At 37.6% G+C, this 19,166-nt stretch overlaps 2 protein-coding genes across 2 annotated transcripts; one reads left to right on the forward strand and one right to left on the reverse strand.

The window, feature by feature from the left end:
• The first annotated feature begins 31 nt into the window (after window positions 1–31).
• LOC145484174 (translation initiation factor IF-2, mitochondrial-like) lies at window positions 32–12,189 on the forward strand. Its single transcript, XM_081462802.1, has 18 exons — window positions 32–98; window positions 1,603–1,716; window positions 2,193–2,264; window positions 2,724–2,790; window positions 3,997–4,056; window positions 4,482–4,563; window positions 4,752–4,897; window positions 5,327–5,506; window positions 6,051–6,100; window positions 6,555–6,644; window positions 7,192–7,316; window positions 7,410–7,488; window positions 8,173–8,298; window positions 8,618–8,795; window positions 9,384–9,521; window positions 10,344–10,459; window positions 11,047–11,236; window positions 11,922–12,189. The coding sequence occupies exons 1-18, from the start codon at window positions 39–41 to the stop codon at window positions 12,089–12,091; spliced, it is 2,043 nt and encodes a 680-aa protein (XP_081318928.1). The 5' UTR covers window positions 32–38; the 3' UTR covers window positions 12,092–12,189.
• Window positions 12,190–12,276: 87 nt separating this feature from the next.
• Window positions 12,277–18,017, reverse strand: LOC145484176 (CUB domain-containing protein 2-like). Its single transcript, XM_081462806.1, has 2 exons — window positions 17,777–18,017; window positions 12,277–17,639 (listed from the first exon to the last, which is right to left on the reverse strand). Exon 2 carries the CDS (start codon window positions 17,591–17,593, stop codon window positions 15,650–15,652), a length of 1,944 nt encoding a protein of 647 aa, XP_081318932.1. The 5' UTR covers window positions 17,594–17,639; window positions 17,777–18,017; the 3' UTR covers window positions 12,277–15,649.
• Window positions 18,018–19,166: the final 1,149 nt, after the last annotated feature.

A 19,166-nucleotide genomic window follows, 5' to 3' on the forward strand; every position in this document is an offset into this window, starting at 1 on the left:
CAGGCTGTTGTGTCCTCTCTGCCGATGAATCATGGAGGATGGGGATGGAAAGCCTTATTGAAATGAGTAGATTGCTGAGAGTCAAGGTAAAACCTCAGGTAAGAAAGCATTTAGGATGAGGGCTGAGCCGTTGAGGAACTCTTCATTTACGGTTTGCAACAAGCTATTGCAAAGTAAACAACTGTTAAAGCTGGATGCATGCAATTACTACAGTATACAGTCATGTATTAAGCTTATGTAAGCCCATCTCATATTGCGCTTATAAGCTTACTTGTAAACTGTAACTGACTAAGGGCTATGCTTCAGAGTAAAATTGGAAAACTTCCTTTATATTTACTGAATTAGCATCTCAATCCCAAATTTATTTAATATTATTAAAGTAGCTCAGATTCTGTTCCTGTTATTTACTTTGAATTATTCCTGGGTCATTTGTGCAGACGCTGCGAACGGGTAAGCGTAGAACTTGATTCTGCTTTGGTAATACTATACAGTTGAACCTTTCCACAACAATCACCTTGGGGACAGAAGAAAGTGACCTTTGCAGAGAGGTAGCTGTTATGGGGGTAGGGGTGTCATGTGACATCGGATTTTTTGGGTGCAACATTTTTTCGATTTTTAAAAATGCATATTTTAGCATATATAAATCAAAATATATCAATAAAACAGAAACTTAAGAGAAACAGAGACCAATGACATGTGGTACAAATCAAGTCTGGTGACCTTTTGCAGTAAAGAAATGGGATTTTGTATACACGTTTTGTCGGTGGTTGATTATCTGGCAATTGTTGGAAGGTTATTTTGGTAGTTGGGACGAATTGTAGTGGCCGTTGCCCTTATAGAGAGGTAGCCATTGTAGAGAGGTTAACACAAGATTGAATATATTGACTGTTCACCAGGACCAAAAAAAGTGGCCGTTGTAGAGAGGTAGCTGTTAGTGTAGGTTCGATGATATATATCTATCCCGACCTGTTATTCTGTTGTACCAGAAAATACTGTGGTCATTTCCACCAAAAGTTTCTTAGCTTTACGCCCACCCACACCCCTCTGGAAATTCCAGGTTGGGTTTATACTTTCTTTCAAAAATTTTCAGCAACACATTACCTCCCTGGAACTTCTTTTTTTCATTCAACCTTTGTAAACACTATGGTACCTTAATTGTTGTAATGGTCTTGAATTGCAGCATATCCCTCTAGCTTTGTAATTATTCCAAAGTGGTCAGTGTAAATGCAGACCGTAGACTAAAGACCTTTTAGATATACATCAAGTTATTTCCATGATAAACAGGATTATTCAAGCTAATTGCAGTGAAAGTGTGCACTCTGATCAGCCTGAATATCACTCCAGTTAGACTGAGTATCACTCCAGTTAGCCTAAATATCACTTGGGTTAGCCTAAATATCACTTGGGTTAGCCTAAATATCACTCGGGTTAGCCTAAATAATGCTCTGGTTGGCCTGTTTACAGTAACTGTTAACTCCCAATGCAATTCTACCCTCGGTCCACAGTCTTCAGGCTGCTGTCCGTAGTCTACATTTTATACTGACCAACTTCAAAGCTAACTACAACTATCAAAACGTGATAAAGTGTTATGCTATGCTTTAGATTGTCCACTGCTTTTGCCGTGGATACTCTGTGTATTACTCAAGACCAATTACTAGTGCATGGAAATTCATTGGGAGAAATTTCAAACATGAGGACTCTGTAATGAAACTTAAGGTAAGTATGCTCAATTGATGCAGTTCAACCCTCCATAAGTCAAGACAGTGAGCATGTTGGGACAAGAAAAAGCAGCTGCTTAAAATTGAAAAATTGAGAAATAAAACACCATCCTCCACATAGAAAGCAGCTAAACTGAGTTTATGAAATAATCTGAGACAGAACTACCAGAAATTGTGCAAATAATAAAATTGACAGTGTGAAACTACTCCTATAATTGAAATTCTTTTGATAACTGAAAATGTGAAATTTGTAATAAGGTAGTGACTTGGTGCTGTCATGTTCTCACAGGAAGATGGAAAATCTCTTTCTGCTTCTAAACAAAAAGCCCCAACCATTTCCTAAATAGGTTTAACTAACGTCCTTTACACTAAGAAAGTACAGGGCTCCCAAGAAAAGAAAAGAAAAGAACCGAGAAAAAACTCTGTCCAGCATTTACAGTGTTCACACAGTCTCTGATTTGTTTTTCTCAACAGTTCTTTGGCTATACTAGAAGAGTAGTAGAGTTGAGATGGCGGCATACTTTGTCATCAAGTCTGGAATCAAAGGTATGTAGTATGTAGTTGAATGCTCATTTCAGAAGTACATCTTTGAGGTAGTTAAAGTACCTGGTGTGTTGCCAAGTTCAATCAAGAACAGATTATATGTAATTAGATGGTAAAATGTGAGTCAGATTGTTCTGAATCGTACTGCTTTTTAAATGTGTGAAGTAAGTTGTAAATTGAGGCATGATGCAGTAACAAGATGATTTTAATTTAATTTAGTTCAATCTAACCTCTACGAACAACCATCTACCTGCAATGGCCACCTTTCCACAATGGCCAGTAAACTCTGTCCCCGGGTGGCTGTTACAGAGAGGTTCAACTCTGATCAGTTAACTTTCACTGACCTCACAATTTGTAAACAGTCTACCTGGTATTGATCTATTATTCACTTTGAAAATAAATTTAGACCTCATTTGTTTTGTTTGTTTGTTTGTTTGTTTGTTTTTGCATTTATTTTACAAGATGTCAATCGTCATTAGACCAGACATGACCATCAGGCAGCTTGCTTCAGAGATGAATGTTGATCCAGGTTAGTATTTAACTAACAGCCTCTTTTAACTCAGGATTAAGACACATTATTACAATGGCTTGTGTTTGTGGCTGATGTAACGTGCACTCTGACTAGCTTGCTCTAGAGCATCAATTTACTGTTATGTAATAACCACAAACCGATTATGGGCATGTATTTAAACAAAGTAAAAAAGCATAATAGTAAACTACTTATTAACCTCAAACATTCAGTCTTTATGGGAAAATCTCATACCTCAGTCTTGCTCAGTCAATACAGCGAGGTCTCTGTTTGAGATTTTCCTGTGAAGACCTCACTCTTGGTTAATGAGTAGTTGTGATAACGTTCAAAATTTGTATTGACTGTTCCCTAGAATTACAAGTTCTTTTTTGAGATTTTCAAGTTTAGAGAATGACCTTCTTTAATCTACTTTTAATTTTTAAGCTGGTAATGAGAACATTTAATAGATGCCATCTGACAGGGTGTGGGAAAGGATAACAAATTATGCGGAAAATTGCATTGATCATGCGGAAAACACACTGGAGTAGGTGGAAATTTCAGCAGTTAACAAAATTTATAACAAAGCCTTTCCAATGTACTGAACAACAGTGAAATGAAAAGCACTTCCCAAAGTCTTACCCAAAGTTTAAGCTCTTTAATAGAATATACTTATTTAACATCTAATTTTGCATAGAGAATTCGTTGTTGCGTTTTTGGAACATCTGTAACTTGGTAACCAGGCCCCAGGTATTACATTCGTCGGTGAAAAACTAGTTTCCAGGCTCTTCGCCTTAAGTTGGTTGGAACACCTGGAGGTTAAAAATTTGTCACAAACAAAATGGCATGTTTTTGTCGCTAGTTTAGGAGAAAAACTATTTCAACATAATTACTCTTCATAATTTTCACTTGTGTGGATGTTAAGCAGCTGCGTTATTGCTAACATGAAACACTTTTTCTGTTTTATTTGGGAAAAAGCTCCCTGATGATGTGGAGTCAGATGTTAGCAAATTATGCAGATCCACACCACTGCATCCTGTCAGATACCCTGTAATAATAAATCAATGAAATTATTTTTTTTTAACTATACAACTGTAATGCAACATAATTCTATTTGTGTAGTAGTAAGTTTAAAACATTTGCCAGTAGTGTATTAATTTTAAAAAAATTCTGTAGTGTATTGTGGATGGTGATTTTTATTAAAAATATGTAATCCAATTTTAACAACAGGTGCTTTAGCTGATATGCTGAGTGACCTTGGAGAGGATTTACCACACGGTTTGTTCACAGGTATAATGTGTTCTTTGTGAAATGGTGTTGAGTTCTTTTTCTACAGTACTGGGGCACCTGCTATGCTGTCGTAACACACACACACATGCAATACTTAGCATCAGCAACAAGATAGCAGAGTGTAAAAGAATATTCTTCATCAGGAAAACAAAGTCTGTGCATATTTATCTTCAGACCTGCCATATGTTGTGTATGGTACTTGTCTTGAACCATTTATTAATAACATTTAACTCCTTTGTCCATTTGATGATTCATCCAATCTCACCCAGCTTCATCTATCTATCTTTACTTTTCTATCTTTTTATCTTTACCTTTCTGAGTGGATCTAAGTTTACAAGTTTGCACGGTGAGACATCCAAGGCATATGCATGACCAAGCAATGTACTCAGTGTAAACAATGATGATGTTTCTGTGATATTTTACAGTGCTTTCACCTGACCTAGCAGAGCTGTTGGTGTTGGAACATAAATTGACCCCCATTCACTCAGATATCAAAGAAACAGCAAGGTTAGTAATGCTTTAATTAGTTATAAGTTAGCGATGAAAGGGGTGCGTGGCTCGGTCTATAAACCTGCAAAAAAGGAAGTCAACCAATATTAATTTTCTCCATTACAGTCCTCATACTAGTTCAGTAACACAGTCATGTGTATACATGTATGAATATAATAAAATAATATCTGTTTGCCTTTTGCTAGATTTTCCCTTTTACCGAGACCACCAGTAGTGACAATCATGGGTCATGTTGATCATGGAAAAACCACACTCTTGGACACCCTGAGAAGGACTTCTGTAGCTGCGGGAGAGGCTGGTGGCATAACGCAACATATTGGTGCCTTTTCAGGTGGATAAAAAATTTAACATGATAGTAGATCAATAAAAGTTATTTGTTAGCTTAGTGTCAAGGGGGATAAAGTGTTAAGAAAAGAGTAACACTCCATTGTGAAGTTACATGTACTACACGTTAGTACAAGGTATTAAGGGATGGATCCTCATTTTGCACAGCAAAAACTGTTGAAAAACCATTGTGCAAGGGGAGCCATGAGGAAAAAAAAACAGAGCAGGTATTTCTTCTACCCATGTCCTATTTTTGGTCATTGTTAAAAAAATTCTTGCAGAAGCTATTACCCACGAAAAAATCTTTTAAAATTTGTTTCACTACATTTCTTGTTCAAGAAAGACTTTTGCTCATGTACTTACCCACTCACTCATCTGCTTCGCTCCTTTGTGAGTGCAGCATAAGGCTCATGTACAGTTTTGTTTTTCTTTGCAGTTCATGTACCTGGAGCTGATAAGACCATAACATTTATTGACACTCCTGGTCATGCCGCATTTGAAACAATGCGAGCAAGGGGAGCTAACATGACAGATATTGTTGTACTAGTTGTAGCAGCAGATGATGGTGTTAAGCAGCAAACAATTGAGTCAATAAAGCATGCTACAAGAGCAAGAGGTATGAAGCCATGGAAAGTAGCTGAAACTTTTCCCAGTTTTTGTAACATGAATCAACCACTGCAGTATTAGTTACTCCCTTCATGATATAACATGGCAAGTTATCCACAAGATCTTAATTTTGCCAGGTTTCCCTTACTTACCCTTTATCAATTCCTAACAAGATGCCTTGATGAAGAGCAATACTGTGAGAGTGCATAATTAAAAGCATCTTTACAAATGGCACAGCATATGGCATCTGGTGAAAAGTAGCCAGCTGCACGGTGGTGAAAATTACTGGGGCAGGTGTTGGGAGTTGGGGGGGGGGGGGGGGGGACAGAGAGGCACCTACTGGAGAGTACTGTAAAGTACAATCATATAAACTGCAGTACCCCTTGTTTCAGGTCAAACTGTTTAATACTACTGTAGGCACTCCATGTTTTCAGACTCTAAGCATTTAAGAGTCCATGAGTCAGATTTTTTGACACAACCCAACTTGTTAAAATATGTTGCATTCTATGATTGGTGCACAATGTTCAAGAAGTGTGTCAATCTTGTGCTTACAGTTCCCATAATTGTGGCTATTAATAAAGTTGACAAGCCGAAAGTAAATGTGGTATGTTGGTTCATATTTGAATCATTAATTAAAGGTTTGAATCATTTATTGATTTATTATTAATAACTTAATGCTGGGTGGGAGTTATACGAGACAAATAAAGGAAACATTCCTGTTAAATGTGGTGGGGAATCCCCACTGGCAGGCAGGTGACTAGTTGGCTGTTCATAAAGTGTAGCTTTGGGCCTGTGTTACTGTATGAGACTCGCTCAAACTAAGCTAAGCTCTAATACAGGGGCAAAGATGAGTGTTTGAACCCAGTACCTATCCTGCCTCTATCCTGCCTCTGTAACAGACTGAAGTAACAATATGCTTATTAAATCCTCTTCAAGACTGAATTTTTTTTCAAGCTCTTATTTCAGTGCTGCATAAATTGTGTGTATAACTGCCATGATGAATTTTTTCTTCAAATCCTTACACGATATCCACTAACTGAGTGTATTGTTCTATGCAGGAACAAGCCAAACAACAGCTTCTTCAGCATGGAGTGCAGCTTGAGGAGTTTGGTGGAGATGTCCAAGCAGTAGAAATTTCTGCATTAAATGTACAGATGAGCAGATTATTTTTTTACCACTAACAGATGAGTGTAGGCCTGGTTTTCATAACAAAATTGTACAGTTTCATAAAATTGACATGTTTAAATCTATGTTTGTTACTACATAACATACTGCGGTTTGCTTTCTGCAATAACCCCCTGGGGATAATGGGCTGGACATGTAATGTAACATGATATTTCTTCAAGACACCAGCAACTTAAAAATTAAAATGATTTGTACGTCTTGAAAAGGAAAGCAAGAGTTGGTACATGACCCCCCTTAACATTTCTGTGAAGGAAAATATCTAGCATTATGTTCAAAGTACTTTTAATATATAATTCAATTGGTATTTGGCTTTGTCAAAACATGCAATTGCTATTAATAGTATCATAATTTTATTAGTCTTAACTTTGGATCACAATCAGGCCTCACATCAAACTGACAGCAAATCTCCTCAAACCCCAAAATAAAGTGTGACAATATTTAATAAATTAATTTATTAATAATTAAGGAGATTATTTTCATTGCTAACATAATTTCTGTTATATCTAAAAGGGAACCAACTTTGACGCACTCTTAGAGGCAATCACAACCCTTGCAGAGCTGCATGATCTCAAGGCCAACAGAAACTGTCCTGTGGAAGGGATTGTCTTGGAGTCACGAAAAGACAAAGGGAAAGGGTAAGCACTGTTTTCTGCTTTGTGATGTGAAGGGATCTCATCTGGCCATTTCTGTCCAGAGTCTTGATGTAAATAAAGTTTCTTTTCTTTTAGTTCCATTGCAACAGTCCTTGTTAAGAGTGGAACATTGAAGAAAAGCAGCATAATTGTTTCTAATCAGGCATTTGCAAAGGTAAACATTGTTTATTAAACATTTATTGATGTTTCTATCCTTAATGAAATTGCTGTTAATTTATGGTTTGTCAGTTGAGAGTACTCCTGACCATTGCCTCAGGTATGACAAGTGGTTCAAAACTGTCTTTTTGCCTGGACTCCAAGGCAATGTGCCAAAGTTTGGCTACCAACTAGCCTAGCTGGTGACTTTTTGGGCTCTACATAACTCAGGTTTCCATAGCATGAAGTGTCTCAGAGAGTATTGCTACTTCTGCTGGATGGGATACCAGTCCACAGAGACTCCACCTAGGAATTTTCATTTATCGGATGACTGTGAGGCACTTTGAGAGTGATTCAGAGGATGAACCAAGAACCCAGACCCCTCTACAGTATGTGGAGTTTAGTGAAGTAATGATCACAAAATAGTCAGTGTCATGTGGGTCTATTGGGTCTATCTGAATTATTTTATTATGGTACCCATGATGACAATTTTTGCCTACATTGCTCTCCAGCAACATTAAGATTTTAAATTCCAGTTAAAGTGCCTGTGATCACAACATTGGAAATCTGTTATTGGTATGACAAAATTTACACTCTTAGTGTAAAGTTGGTTTGATTTTCAGTTGATCAGAGGTAGGTGCTGTTTTTCAATTTTGTTTTGTTCCATGAAATCAGCAGTTCTTTGTTGTGCACCTGTATATAGGTTCGCTTGATGCTTGATGACCGAGGCAATGTTGTATCAGAGGCCACACCTTCTACCCCAGTGGAAGTAACAGGATGGAGGAAGCTACCCTCGGCAGGGGATGAAGTTGTTGAAGTCAAATCAGAGGTAACTGCCAAAGAAATTCATTCTGTCAATGATTCAGTCATTCAAATAAGCTGAGCCAAAATGATAACTATTAATAATAATATTTGTTTTGGAGAACCGTATTTAAAATCTATTAACTCTAATCGATGTAACAAATTACTTGTGAGAAGATTTATCGCTTTCTTGTATCTTTATTTTGACCAATACGGAACAGCCCACATGTAAACTGTTTTAACTGTCTAAAAGTAGTGAATTCATTTTTCTCTCTCTGTCTCTTTCTCGCACTGTTCTCCCCACAGTTGGTGCTGAACTTATTTTTTGTGTGAAATAACTCTTACAGCAAGAAGCTCATGATGCTGTGAGCAAGGAACAGGCAGTGTACCGTGAAAAAAAGATGTCCTCAGAAGATGTACACAACATTTTACTGGATGTACAGCTTACATACAAGAGAGAGCCTGCCCCCAAAGCACCTAATAGTGATTACGATAGCACAGACAAGTTAAATATCATAATTAAAGGTTCGTGCAAGACCAGCTAATTTAAATTAATAACAAGAAGAAAAAGAACAGTACAAACACTGGACACACAGTCTCTAGCGTTCTCCCAGTCAGCTTGTATTTTTTACTCAGCACGTTTTGTATCAGGAACCCATATGTGCATCTTTGCTAGGCATGGATATTATCAATCAGACTAATGTTGTGCTTTATTTCAGTTCTCTAAAATCTACAAAAATAGTGTCTTGCACATTTTATTGCATCTAAACAAGTTGTACTTAGGGGTTGCACAACTGAAACCAAAAATGTATGATGTGCCTTTCCCTGGGTGGGGTATATCATGCTTGACACAGATACAAGAAATCCTTCCAGTTGATAAAAGTCTTTAAACCTAGCTGAAACTGCAAAAGAGTACTGTTATCTCAAGATGAATCAGGCCATTACAGTACACATTTTAGCTGCCACTAAGAGCCCCTGCTTTTAAAGTAGTGAATTGTTATGAAGTAGCAAGAAAAGAGTTTCCTTATCTTTAAGTAACATGCTAAAGGGTCATAATGTTCTGAACATTACAGGTATTATGATGTGAGGCATTGTTCTTTCTTGGCCATTTAGGTGATGTTGATGGCTCAATAGAAGCCATCAATGATGCCATAGCAACATACAAATCAAAGAAGATTAAGTTGAATGTGCTGTCTAGCAAAGTAGGAGCTGTCAATGAAAATGACATCAGGCTTGCACAAACTTTCAAGGGTAAGTTTTTAAGCTGTGGAATTTTAACTTTCACAAACCAATAACAACAGAAAAACTGTTTAGAATGTATGGATCATGTGTACAACAAAGGACCTCCACGGTCAAGTGTTGATTGATACCCTCAATCGACCCTTGATCAACACTCAGTTAATACTCGATGGACATCTCAATTGATACTCAGTCAACATTCAATCAACATCTTGATCAACCACTGATTGACACTCAATCAACTGTTGGTCGATAGTCAGCCAACTCATATGTATTGATCGACACTCAATGGCATGTCTACAAAAATTAGTCAACTCTCGACTGACTTTTGACCAAGATGTTGATTGTGTTGATCAAGTGTCAACAGAGGTTTCAATGGCATGTCAATAAAGGAACCGATTAAGGATATCGATCGACACTTGACTGCAGATACCTTTAGTACACATGATCAAAATGCATTACAACACATTGGTTGCTAGCACTATGAGATCTTCCAGGGGGTGGAGATGTTTATAAAGAGAATCAACTAATGTGTTTAAAATGCCAATGTAAACAAAGGTTTTATTCACCGACTTAGAACTTAGAACTATCTTGTTATGTATGACAAAGTAAACAATGCCAGGCAAAATACAAATTAACTTGAATGGTTACACACTCAGCAAAATGTGTTTCATCTATGGACTTAACACTTTGAACCACATTTTACAGCTCAACAAAAAGCACCTATAAATTAAAGTACTGCTTTCAAGCTTAAAGGCAAAGTACAGCACTGCATGTACATCTCCTGAAAATAATTAACATCTAACTTTCCTGATCTTTTTTATGAACTTTTAGGCCTTGTGTTTTGCTTTAATGTGAAGATTTCAAACCAAGTACAATCATTAGCAAAACGACTCGGTATCTCGATTAAACAGCACAAGATCATTTACAAGCTGTTAGAAAACATCAAGGTTTGTAAATTCTGTCAGAAGTTCTAGTCCTCTTCTCAAACTCATTTATTTAATAATTCATTAAGTTTAAACAAAGGAAATCATGACTGTGATGGTGTTTGGATATCTGATCCCCAGTCCACTCCACTCCACTCCCCTCAAATAAGCACTCTCTACCCTCCCCCTGGTTTATGGAAGAGTACTGAGACAACAAAGGATGTATAGTATTGGTTGTCTTTAATCACGAGCAAGAGATTATCGACTTGTTCAAGCACTGTGCATTGACCATCACAATGGATGGTAGTGAAGATCTGCTGATTCATTGCCTAAGGCCCAACCAACCTTGAGCAGTAGGCCTAGACCAGATAAACTACTGAGGGACTGACATGAACATTTATTACAAAAAAGTGGTCATATCTGACAACAATTTGAGAAAAATTACATAAGTACTCCCCTCACCCTTTGATTAAGGGCCTACCTCAGACCCCCCGTCTTCTCCTGAATTTGAAATAAGCGTCCTGGACATTAATTCAAGGATTTATGGTACATTTTGTTCCATCTTGTTCAAATATTAATGATATTAATTTATTTGTATCCCATGCTGGCAGGATGAAATTTCAAAAAAACTGCCCCCTTTGCATGAAGAATCTGTAAATGGTGAGGCAGCAGTCCTTAAAGTTTTTAAGTTGACTGGTTCACGTAAGGCAACAGTGGCCGGCTGTCGTGTGATGACAGGAACACTTGTACGTGGTAAAACTTTGTACAAAATTCTAAGGAATAAAAGCATCATATTTGAAGGTGAGCTTTGTTGGTATGTGTGGAATGTGAAATGTGATTTATGGAGATGTTAGTGGTAGTGTGGGAACATTTGAAATCTGCTTGAACAGTGCAAGTAGAATTTACCCTTTGGTCTAATTTCCAGAGATCCAAACCCTTGGATGGAAATCTCAGGAGGTCTTTTGTAGTGCACATTCATGTACCCTTGAGTCTGCATCTCAGCTGGTCTTCTGGAGGAATACATACCCCAGGGTCCACTTCTCAGGAGGGGTGGGGGGGGGGGGGGCTCACAGTGACACAGACCCACATCTTGGAAAGCCCCTCGTTGTGGCAAAACATTTGAGGTCAATGTACAGAGTCAAGTAACCATGCAGGGCTGTGCTCTAGAAGCACCCTACTACCACAAGCAACTAACTTTTACCTTTGGGCAACTGGAAAAACTTACTTTTTTCATGTACATGTAAACCTAAGTGCTGGGCATCTAGGATTTCATGGTTGGGAACCTTTGGGCTTGTCATAATTTTTCTTAGACCACAACCTTGCCATGTGCCCTTTGGGTGCACATTTACAGTGGCTCTTAGTAGGACAATGCGTGTCCTTGGATTCATATTTTAGGGGATTCCCTTAGGAGATTACCTCTCTGCAACATTTATACTATCTTTTGGCGTGCTAGATATTTTAACTATAATGTTTTTCTCTGTAACAGGAAAATTGGCTACCATGAAACGCGGTGTAGATGACATAAGTCAAGCAAAGAGGGAAACAGAATGCGGCCTATCATTTGAGAAATTCACTGACATACAAGAAGGAGATGTGATACAGTGTTGTACTGTAACTGTAAAGGAGCAAGAAATTGACTGGGATTGGGGTTTTTGATTAAATGACAAAATGACTGGGAGTCCTTAGCTCTTCCATGGGGACACTTGAAAAGCTGTTTTGTAAATAAATAAATAAATTATACATATCAACAATGATTGAGTTGTTAAGTGTGGTAAATTCTCACTATTTGACAGCTTTGTTTTTCTTTTTTAACATCACTACTTGTGTGTCCAATTTTTCCTCCGCCCAAGAGATGTCAGAGATTCAATCTGAAAATTTCTTTACTGATGTTGTTGCTTTACAGAGATCCATAAAATGTCGTGGATTTGAATGACATCAGCATTGAAGAATCTCACAAAAATCTCATGGACACAGGGAAAGATCCAAACAGTAACATCTGTCTTAACTCAATCACACAAAGTTATTGCTAACTAAATGCCACAAGTTATCACACCTTGTGGTTCCTGTTATTTGATAAATGAACAAATGAAAAACAAAAGACTGAACTGTTCAGCGCTAATGCAATTAATGCTGAAATATTGTAGATGAATGCCACAATGTAGTGTAACATGTCTTGATTAAAAACTTAACTGGCAAGAGGTAATCCAATTAGCTATGCACAAGCATGAACCAGGGGTTGAGCTCTGGACTACTCAAAATTGACGCCGTCTAGTAACAATGGGTCTAACGCATGGATCTAGGTTAAATGATGTCCAATTCCCAAAACAATGACTGCTGAAGGTGCAAGTTTCTAGAGATGTCTGGTGCCATGCTTCCTCAGGAGATGTTTTGATTTTAACTCCTAAAGATGCCTTTCCTGGGTTTGTGAGTCATATTTTTGAAAAATCCAACCAATTTCCATAAAATGGTGGAAACTGGTATGGATCTCTGCCTGGGACTTAAGATTTCAAGTCCAGTGCACTCAGCAAAGCTGCCTCTGTAATAGGCCATTTCCAAGTTAACTTGCACTTCTGTTTTAAATTGAGTCCTGCAAAACCTTTCTTATGAAAAAAAGTTTGATCTGCATGAAAATGAACCTTTAGGGGGAACGCATGTTCTTATGAATGGTTTTGCACCAAGACTCGTTTTGACACAGAGCCAAAAAGCAACTTGGAAATGGCCTATTAAATAATTAAGTGAGCACCGTTGATTGTCTATGTCACAAATCTTATCCACAAGAAATTTGAAAATTCATTTTTATTATTTTTTCACAACCATTTAATACAGTACTTTAAAGAACTTGTTTTTCTTAAACCAAAACAATGTATTTAAATATTAACTTGTGATAAAACTAAACCAATGAACCTCACACATAATTTATGGCAAACATTAATAAATTTTAAATATTACATTGTTAACAATATTATATTTCAAGTTAACAGATGCAGTAAGCCTTTACAAGGTAAACTAGAATTGAACTAGAAAGTAACTCTGTTTGTAAACTGTTCCTGAAGACAAATGAAAGCCTGGGAAAATAAGGAGTAATGCAGATAAGTGTAACAACTTTGAGTGCGCAGACGTCAACATTCAAGTATTTCTCTACATTGTAATTGTCAAAAAAAAAAAAAACAGAGAAGTGTCTCTACCTTGACAGCCAAGATGAAGGTGAAAAGAGAGAAATAGTGTAATATCAATTATAATATGAGAATTAAATTAAACAAAGTAGATATGAAATTGTTTAAATATTTCCAAAACTCCTTGCCTCCCTTGACTTCCATTAAATACAATAAATATCAAAATCATATCTTATTTCCAAAGACCGATGAAAAACCTCAAAATATAAATACCAAATAACTATTAATAATAATGTATATAATCTTACAGTTAGCCCCTACAGCTACTGCATATTTCTATACTCAAAATTAACATGTTGTGTAAAGTAGAGAAGCTCTCTTTAATCTGCCATACCTCATTCAAAGAAGCTACATCACAGTTTGTGCATCTTAGAAAGTTTAGCCAAATTGTTCAAGGTTGTTTGTAATCCTTGTTAATCGTCTCCATTCTTAACCATCCTTGTTTCTTTATGGTTTCTTATCTCTTTGGTGTTTTTCCATCTTTAGTAAACTACTATAATTTTAATGTTTCCTTTGATTTAAAGGTAATTTCATATCTGGACAAAAACTTGAAATACCATGACTGAGCTCCTTCAAGTTGAGAAATATGTTCATTCAAGCAGGGTATTGCCTTTTTCAATGGGATTATAATCAATGTAATAAATCAATATATCTTGGCCAAGATGTGGCATGTGAACAGATGTCTCCTATTTTTGCACATCAGGAAGAAAAAATAGGACATAGCTGTTCACAAGTTGTGGTGAAAGAAACACATCAAGTTTAGCTTGGAAAAAGGCAAAACTCCATTGAGAGCAACTTGACATACAGATCAAAGTTACCCAAGCACACCGTACAAAACCTACACTTAAAAACAGAACTACAAACTTGTTAATACAAATAATTTATAATGCAATCCTATGTGAAAGATATGAAATTAAGCACTTATGTCCAGGACACGTAAATCTGTATCTCAAAGCATGCAACAATTTACAAGCTGCCTTTAAAAGGCAAAAAAGTGTAAATATTAAATACTTATCATTAAAGGATCATACACAATACTGCAAGTTGTAACTGGTGAGCCACAAAAGATGTGATTGAGAAACAGTTTCGACAACAAACTGTGCCTTTACAGTGAACTTCTGCATCAAGATAAATGGTGATTTGGCTTTAATGGCTGACTTTTACACGTCAAACATTCAGCTTCATCGCTACCAAACATTTATGTGAAACTATTGAGTCAACCAGCTACATTTATTTACCGTTTATGGTACTTCTTTGGGAGCCTGACATTAACAGAACATGACTGCAATATGTCAAGACTTGGTGTGTTTCAAAACAATGGTCTATATATCACTCTGAAACAGCTTTCACTTTTTGTGACAGAAAAAAAAACAAATCAAACAAAGACACTTGATAGTAATAACAATGCAGCCTGAAAGATTTTTTCTTCACCAAAGAATCTTTTAAAACCATAATTCTTTAGTAACCACTTCAAAATTCAGAGCCATTTCATTCAACAACCAATTTTGCTGCTACATGTTCTTTCTTGTTTCTATTACCAAAACAGTAGGAGCTTTATTTAAGAGAAGTACAGTTCAAGTTTGTGCCTATCTGACTTATAATAGTTTATAACATATGTTGTGGTTCAATATTAGCCTTATGGTACAATTTCGTATTAATTTTCGTATGTTTAATTATAATATATTACTGTACTAAAGAAAGAAAGGAAATACCAAATTGTGCAGTTCCAAAAAATACTCATACTAATCCCCTACAGAAGAGATTGGAATTTCCTAAGGGTAAGGGGGAGGGGGGTACTGTATGAACAAACATTTTATAGAAATCTATGAAGCTTAATTGGAATTTCCAGAGGGATGGGGGGAGGGGATCCTTAGAAAAAAAATCCCCTCCATGTGGGAGGTATGGATATTTTCTGGAACTAACACATTGTACCAATTGGTGAAATTGAACCACAACATATACTATCAGTGACTCAACCACAATTTAAGATTTTTTAAATGTTGCTACCCAGGTGGTTTGCAAGGCCCACACTGCAATATTGTTAAAGTTCGATCACACTGTCAGTTCTTCGAATGAGTGGAGCAGTGTCATTTATTGAGCTGATGGACTCTGATGGAGAGAGAGTGCTAACAATAGTACTACCAGTGATGCTTCCTCCGTCTCCTTCTCCTGCCCCCGTAGTACGCATTTCTTGTGCATCAGCTTGAAAACTGTTGCTAGTGATTTCGTCTGCTCTGACATTACCTGTGGAGACCTCTTGGGTGCCGTCTGCAGACACTTGATTGTGAGGCTGGTTCTCTCTGCTGTCTTGTCCTGGATGGGTTGTATCTCCACTAGGAGATGGCAAGAATCCAAGACGTGGTTGAATAAAAGTGACATCAAAACATGCACTGTCACTGGCAAGTTCATAAGGTGGTGGTGGTGATGATGGCTCGTCTGTTAAGGGGGCTTCATCAGCTGCGGAGAGTCTTGGACGCCGCAATCTTCTTGGGTTACGCCTTCTCCTAGGACGTGATGTTCTCTTCTTCCTCAGTCGGTCTATGATGAAGCCAATACAAATAATGGCTAAAGCAGAACCAGTGATGGAAAGAATAACTATGACATAGTTTCGCACATCATTACTCTTCTTGCTGGCAGTAGTAGGAGTATATGCGCAATCTCTCTCATCGGATCCATCTAAACAGTCATTCGTCCCATCACATTTCCATTGGCACTGGATTTTCTGACCGCTATTGCAAGTAAAAAACAACTGGTGATCAAACACATCGCAATCTGCAAAGTAGTTATCTGGATCTATACCATAGTAAGTAGCTAAGAATCCATCACCCATATTTCCGAAGCTTGTGTGCAGCTTCACAAGCATCTGTCGTCCACTGGAGTGCAACATCCCCACAGGTTTGTTGTTAATAGTACAGAATTTTCCAAGAGAGTGGTCATTTTCGCTGGCCCTATCAAACACTTCTACGTAGTCATCTCCACAGTCTCTCGAAGATGATAAAATAGAGGTGGTGGAATCAACCTTGAAAAATTCAAACATCAACGAAACTATCTTTCCCTCTGTAACTGTTATAAGCCAGTTACACTCTCTATCCATTTGGCAAGAGCCGGGGTATCCCGGAGAGGTAAATCTGCCATAGTCACTCTCCAAAAACCCATTACAGTGAGGAACACGAGTGTAGTGGGCCTTAAAACCTGCTGAGTTACTCTCTTTGTAGGATCTGTATTCAAGGGACATTTTGTTACCAGTAGATCGAATGACTGTCTCTTTGGGAGGCCTGGTAGCACAGAAATGCCCTAATTCTGTAGCAGTGGTGTTAAAACCATCCGTCAGCTTGACATAATCAACACTGCATGGATACATTCCATCCATGTTAAAGTCATTAAAACGAATCTCGATAACATAGTCCTGAGGTACACGAATTTGCCAGACACATTGGATATCTGCCGGAAAACTTGCTGGGTAGCTGGGACTTGAAAGGTCACCGGTGGTGTCAGTCAGAAAGCCGCCACAAGACGCATAAATTGCACGAAAATTACCGTGGAATCCCAGCGTTGTCCGATTATCCGACTTGAAAACAACACTCAACGTATTGCTACGTGATGTCAATTGTCTCGGGGGGATATGCCCGGCGCAATATTTGCCAATAAGACCTACTTCGTTATCATGTACCTCTACAAAGTCGTTGTCACAGGCGAAATCACTCGAAGGTGAACGATCTAAGTTGAAAGTTTCAAAAACAAGAACTATCTTTTGCGACCGAGGCATCTGTATCTTCCATGTGCATTCTTTGTTGTCGGGATATTGTGCGGGATAGTTCGGACTCAGAATTTCCCCTGAAGAATCAGTCATTGTAAAATCACAGTTTAGTTTAGTATTTGAGTCTGTACTTGTGTCCAAAGACGGCTTCGCCGAAACCAGCAATCCAGTAACTACGATAAAGTATATTAAACAAGCCATACACCTTCTCCTTTGACTTTCCACCATATCTTCTTCGTAAACAAAGCCAGTAAAAATTGCGAAGACACGAAACCTTGAGAGAGACAAAAGAGAGCACGCTTTCAAACACAAAGGGAAATGTAAAAATTCAAAGAATACGCTTACTCGTGGCCCAGATATGAGCAAAAACCAATCTTTCTTCCTGTTAAAACGCAACAAAAAGGACTCTACCTTTTTTCGGTGAGGTCAGAATCGTTAATAACTTCCTACAGACAAACTTCACTCTCAAGATAAGACGAATGCAAATGAATGCAAATGACTATCCCATGTTTCGCGTAATCGATAACAAAAGCGAAAACAACCGCACCTGTTGATAATACGTCACTTCCGCTTCTCGTGATCCGTGGCATTAATAACTGTAATTTTTCGTTCCGGCAGATAATTTCCTTTTTTGAACTTTTCTACCGTACTTGATGGTAAATTGAACTTCAATATTTGCAGGATGAGATGGAAAACAAAAGAATATAAGACTGTTTACGATACGTGTTTGCGCTAATGATAGCAATGTTAATCATTCCGCAAATAACTTTTTTATCAAAGTACAACTTTTTAGACGTAACACCCTCCTGCGTAATCCATGCAAATACAAACTCATGTTTATGGAATTTTTCTTTTTTCCGTGACACGCTTCCACTGTCATATATTGCATAGTAATGCAAGATCGATTTCCGTTCCCATCTAAAGACAAAACAGTTTTAATAAAGTTGTTGAAAAGTCGTGAACTGTCGTTGTTAAAACTGCACGCCTGACAAGCGGACAATTTTTGCAATTTGAAATATTTCCTGCTTGTCGGGAAAACTCCCGGGGGTAATCCCATATGTGGGCTACATAGGTAGACAGGGTATCAATATTGCCCCTGTTGGCATTGTGTCCCCGGCATGATCCTTAGATAGGGCATCTAAATTGTATCAACTAAAATTGCATTTCAGAAATGCCCAGGTCAAGAGAAAACAAATTCTATGCTTGATGCGAAACTTCCAAAGGTACAGAGACGAAATAAAGTTGACCCATTCACGTTGTTCTTAGTTTTTGTTTTTCTCGATTTTCCCCTAGAATTGGGTGTCTTTTAGTAGGGTATCAATTTCCATTTGTCTCATTCCAAATAGGGTCAGGGTTTAAAGACCTTTCGCGGTACACACTTATCCGAAATTTATCGGAGCACTTCCCCCCCCCCCATCCCCCGGGGGGAAACTCTTGAAATGATTTTCTTCCATACACACCAAAAAAGAAAATTTGAGTATGTGTATTTTTCATAAAAATTAAGAAAGATTCAATTTCAAAAACATGCGAAAAACGAAAACAGACTTTGATCAAAGTTTGCCTCGTGCTTGTCTCACAGGTTGACCCGTGCTGCGATTAAACCCTCTTGAAATCACTTCACATGACCGTAGAGGTGTTCTGTCACATGTAAAAATAGTCAATAACTCGTGATCAGATGCGGACATAAATTTGACAGCCTCTTTAAAACTAGTTTTCGTCCGTCTCAAGCCTGTGAATACGTGAGCCTTTAAGTCAAAATTTCGTTAAAGAAATCATGACCACTTTACACTATATAGTCTGT

The sequence above is a fragment of the Orbicella franksi genome, chromosome 4 (assembly GCF_964199315.1).
Source record: "Orbicella franksi chromosome 4, jaOrbFran1.1, whole genome shotgun sequence".
Taxonomy (NCBI): domain Eukaryota; kingdom Metazoa; phylum Cnidaria; class Anthozoa; order Scleractinia; family Merulinidae; genus Orbicella; species Orbicella franksi.

Bases quoted from the DNA above. Each gene is read 5' to 3' on its own strand.
- LOC145484174 (XM_081462802.1), top strand. From the start codon at position 39: ATGGGGATGGAAAGCCTTATTGAAATGAGTAGATTGCTGAGAGTCAAG. The intron at 4,898-5,326 runs GTGGATAAAAAA...TTTTCTTTGCAG, and splicing joins ACATATTGGTGCCTTTTCAG to TTCATGTACCTGGAGCTGAT. The intron at 5,507-6,050 runs GTATGAAGCCAT...TTGTGCTTACAG, and splicing joins GCATGCTACAAGAGCAAGAG to TTCCCATAATTGTGGCTATT.
- LOC145484176 (XM_081462806.1), bottom strand. From the start codon at position 17,593: ATGGTGGAAAGTCAAAGGAGAAGGTGTATGGCTTGTTTAATATACTTT.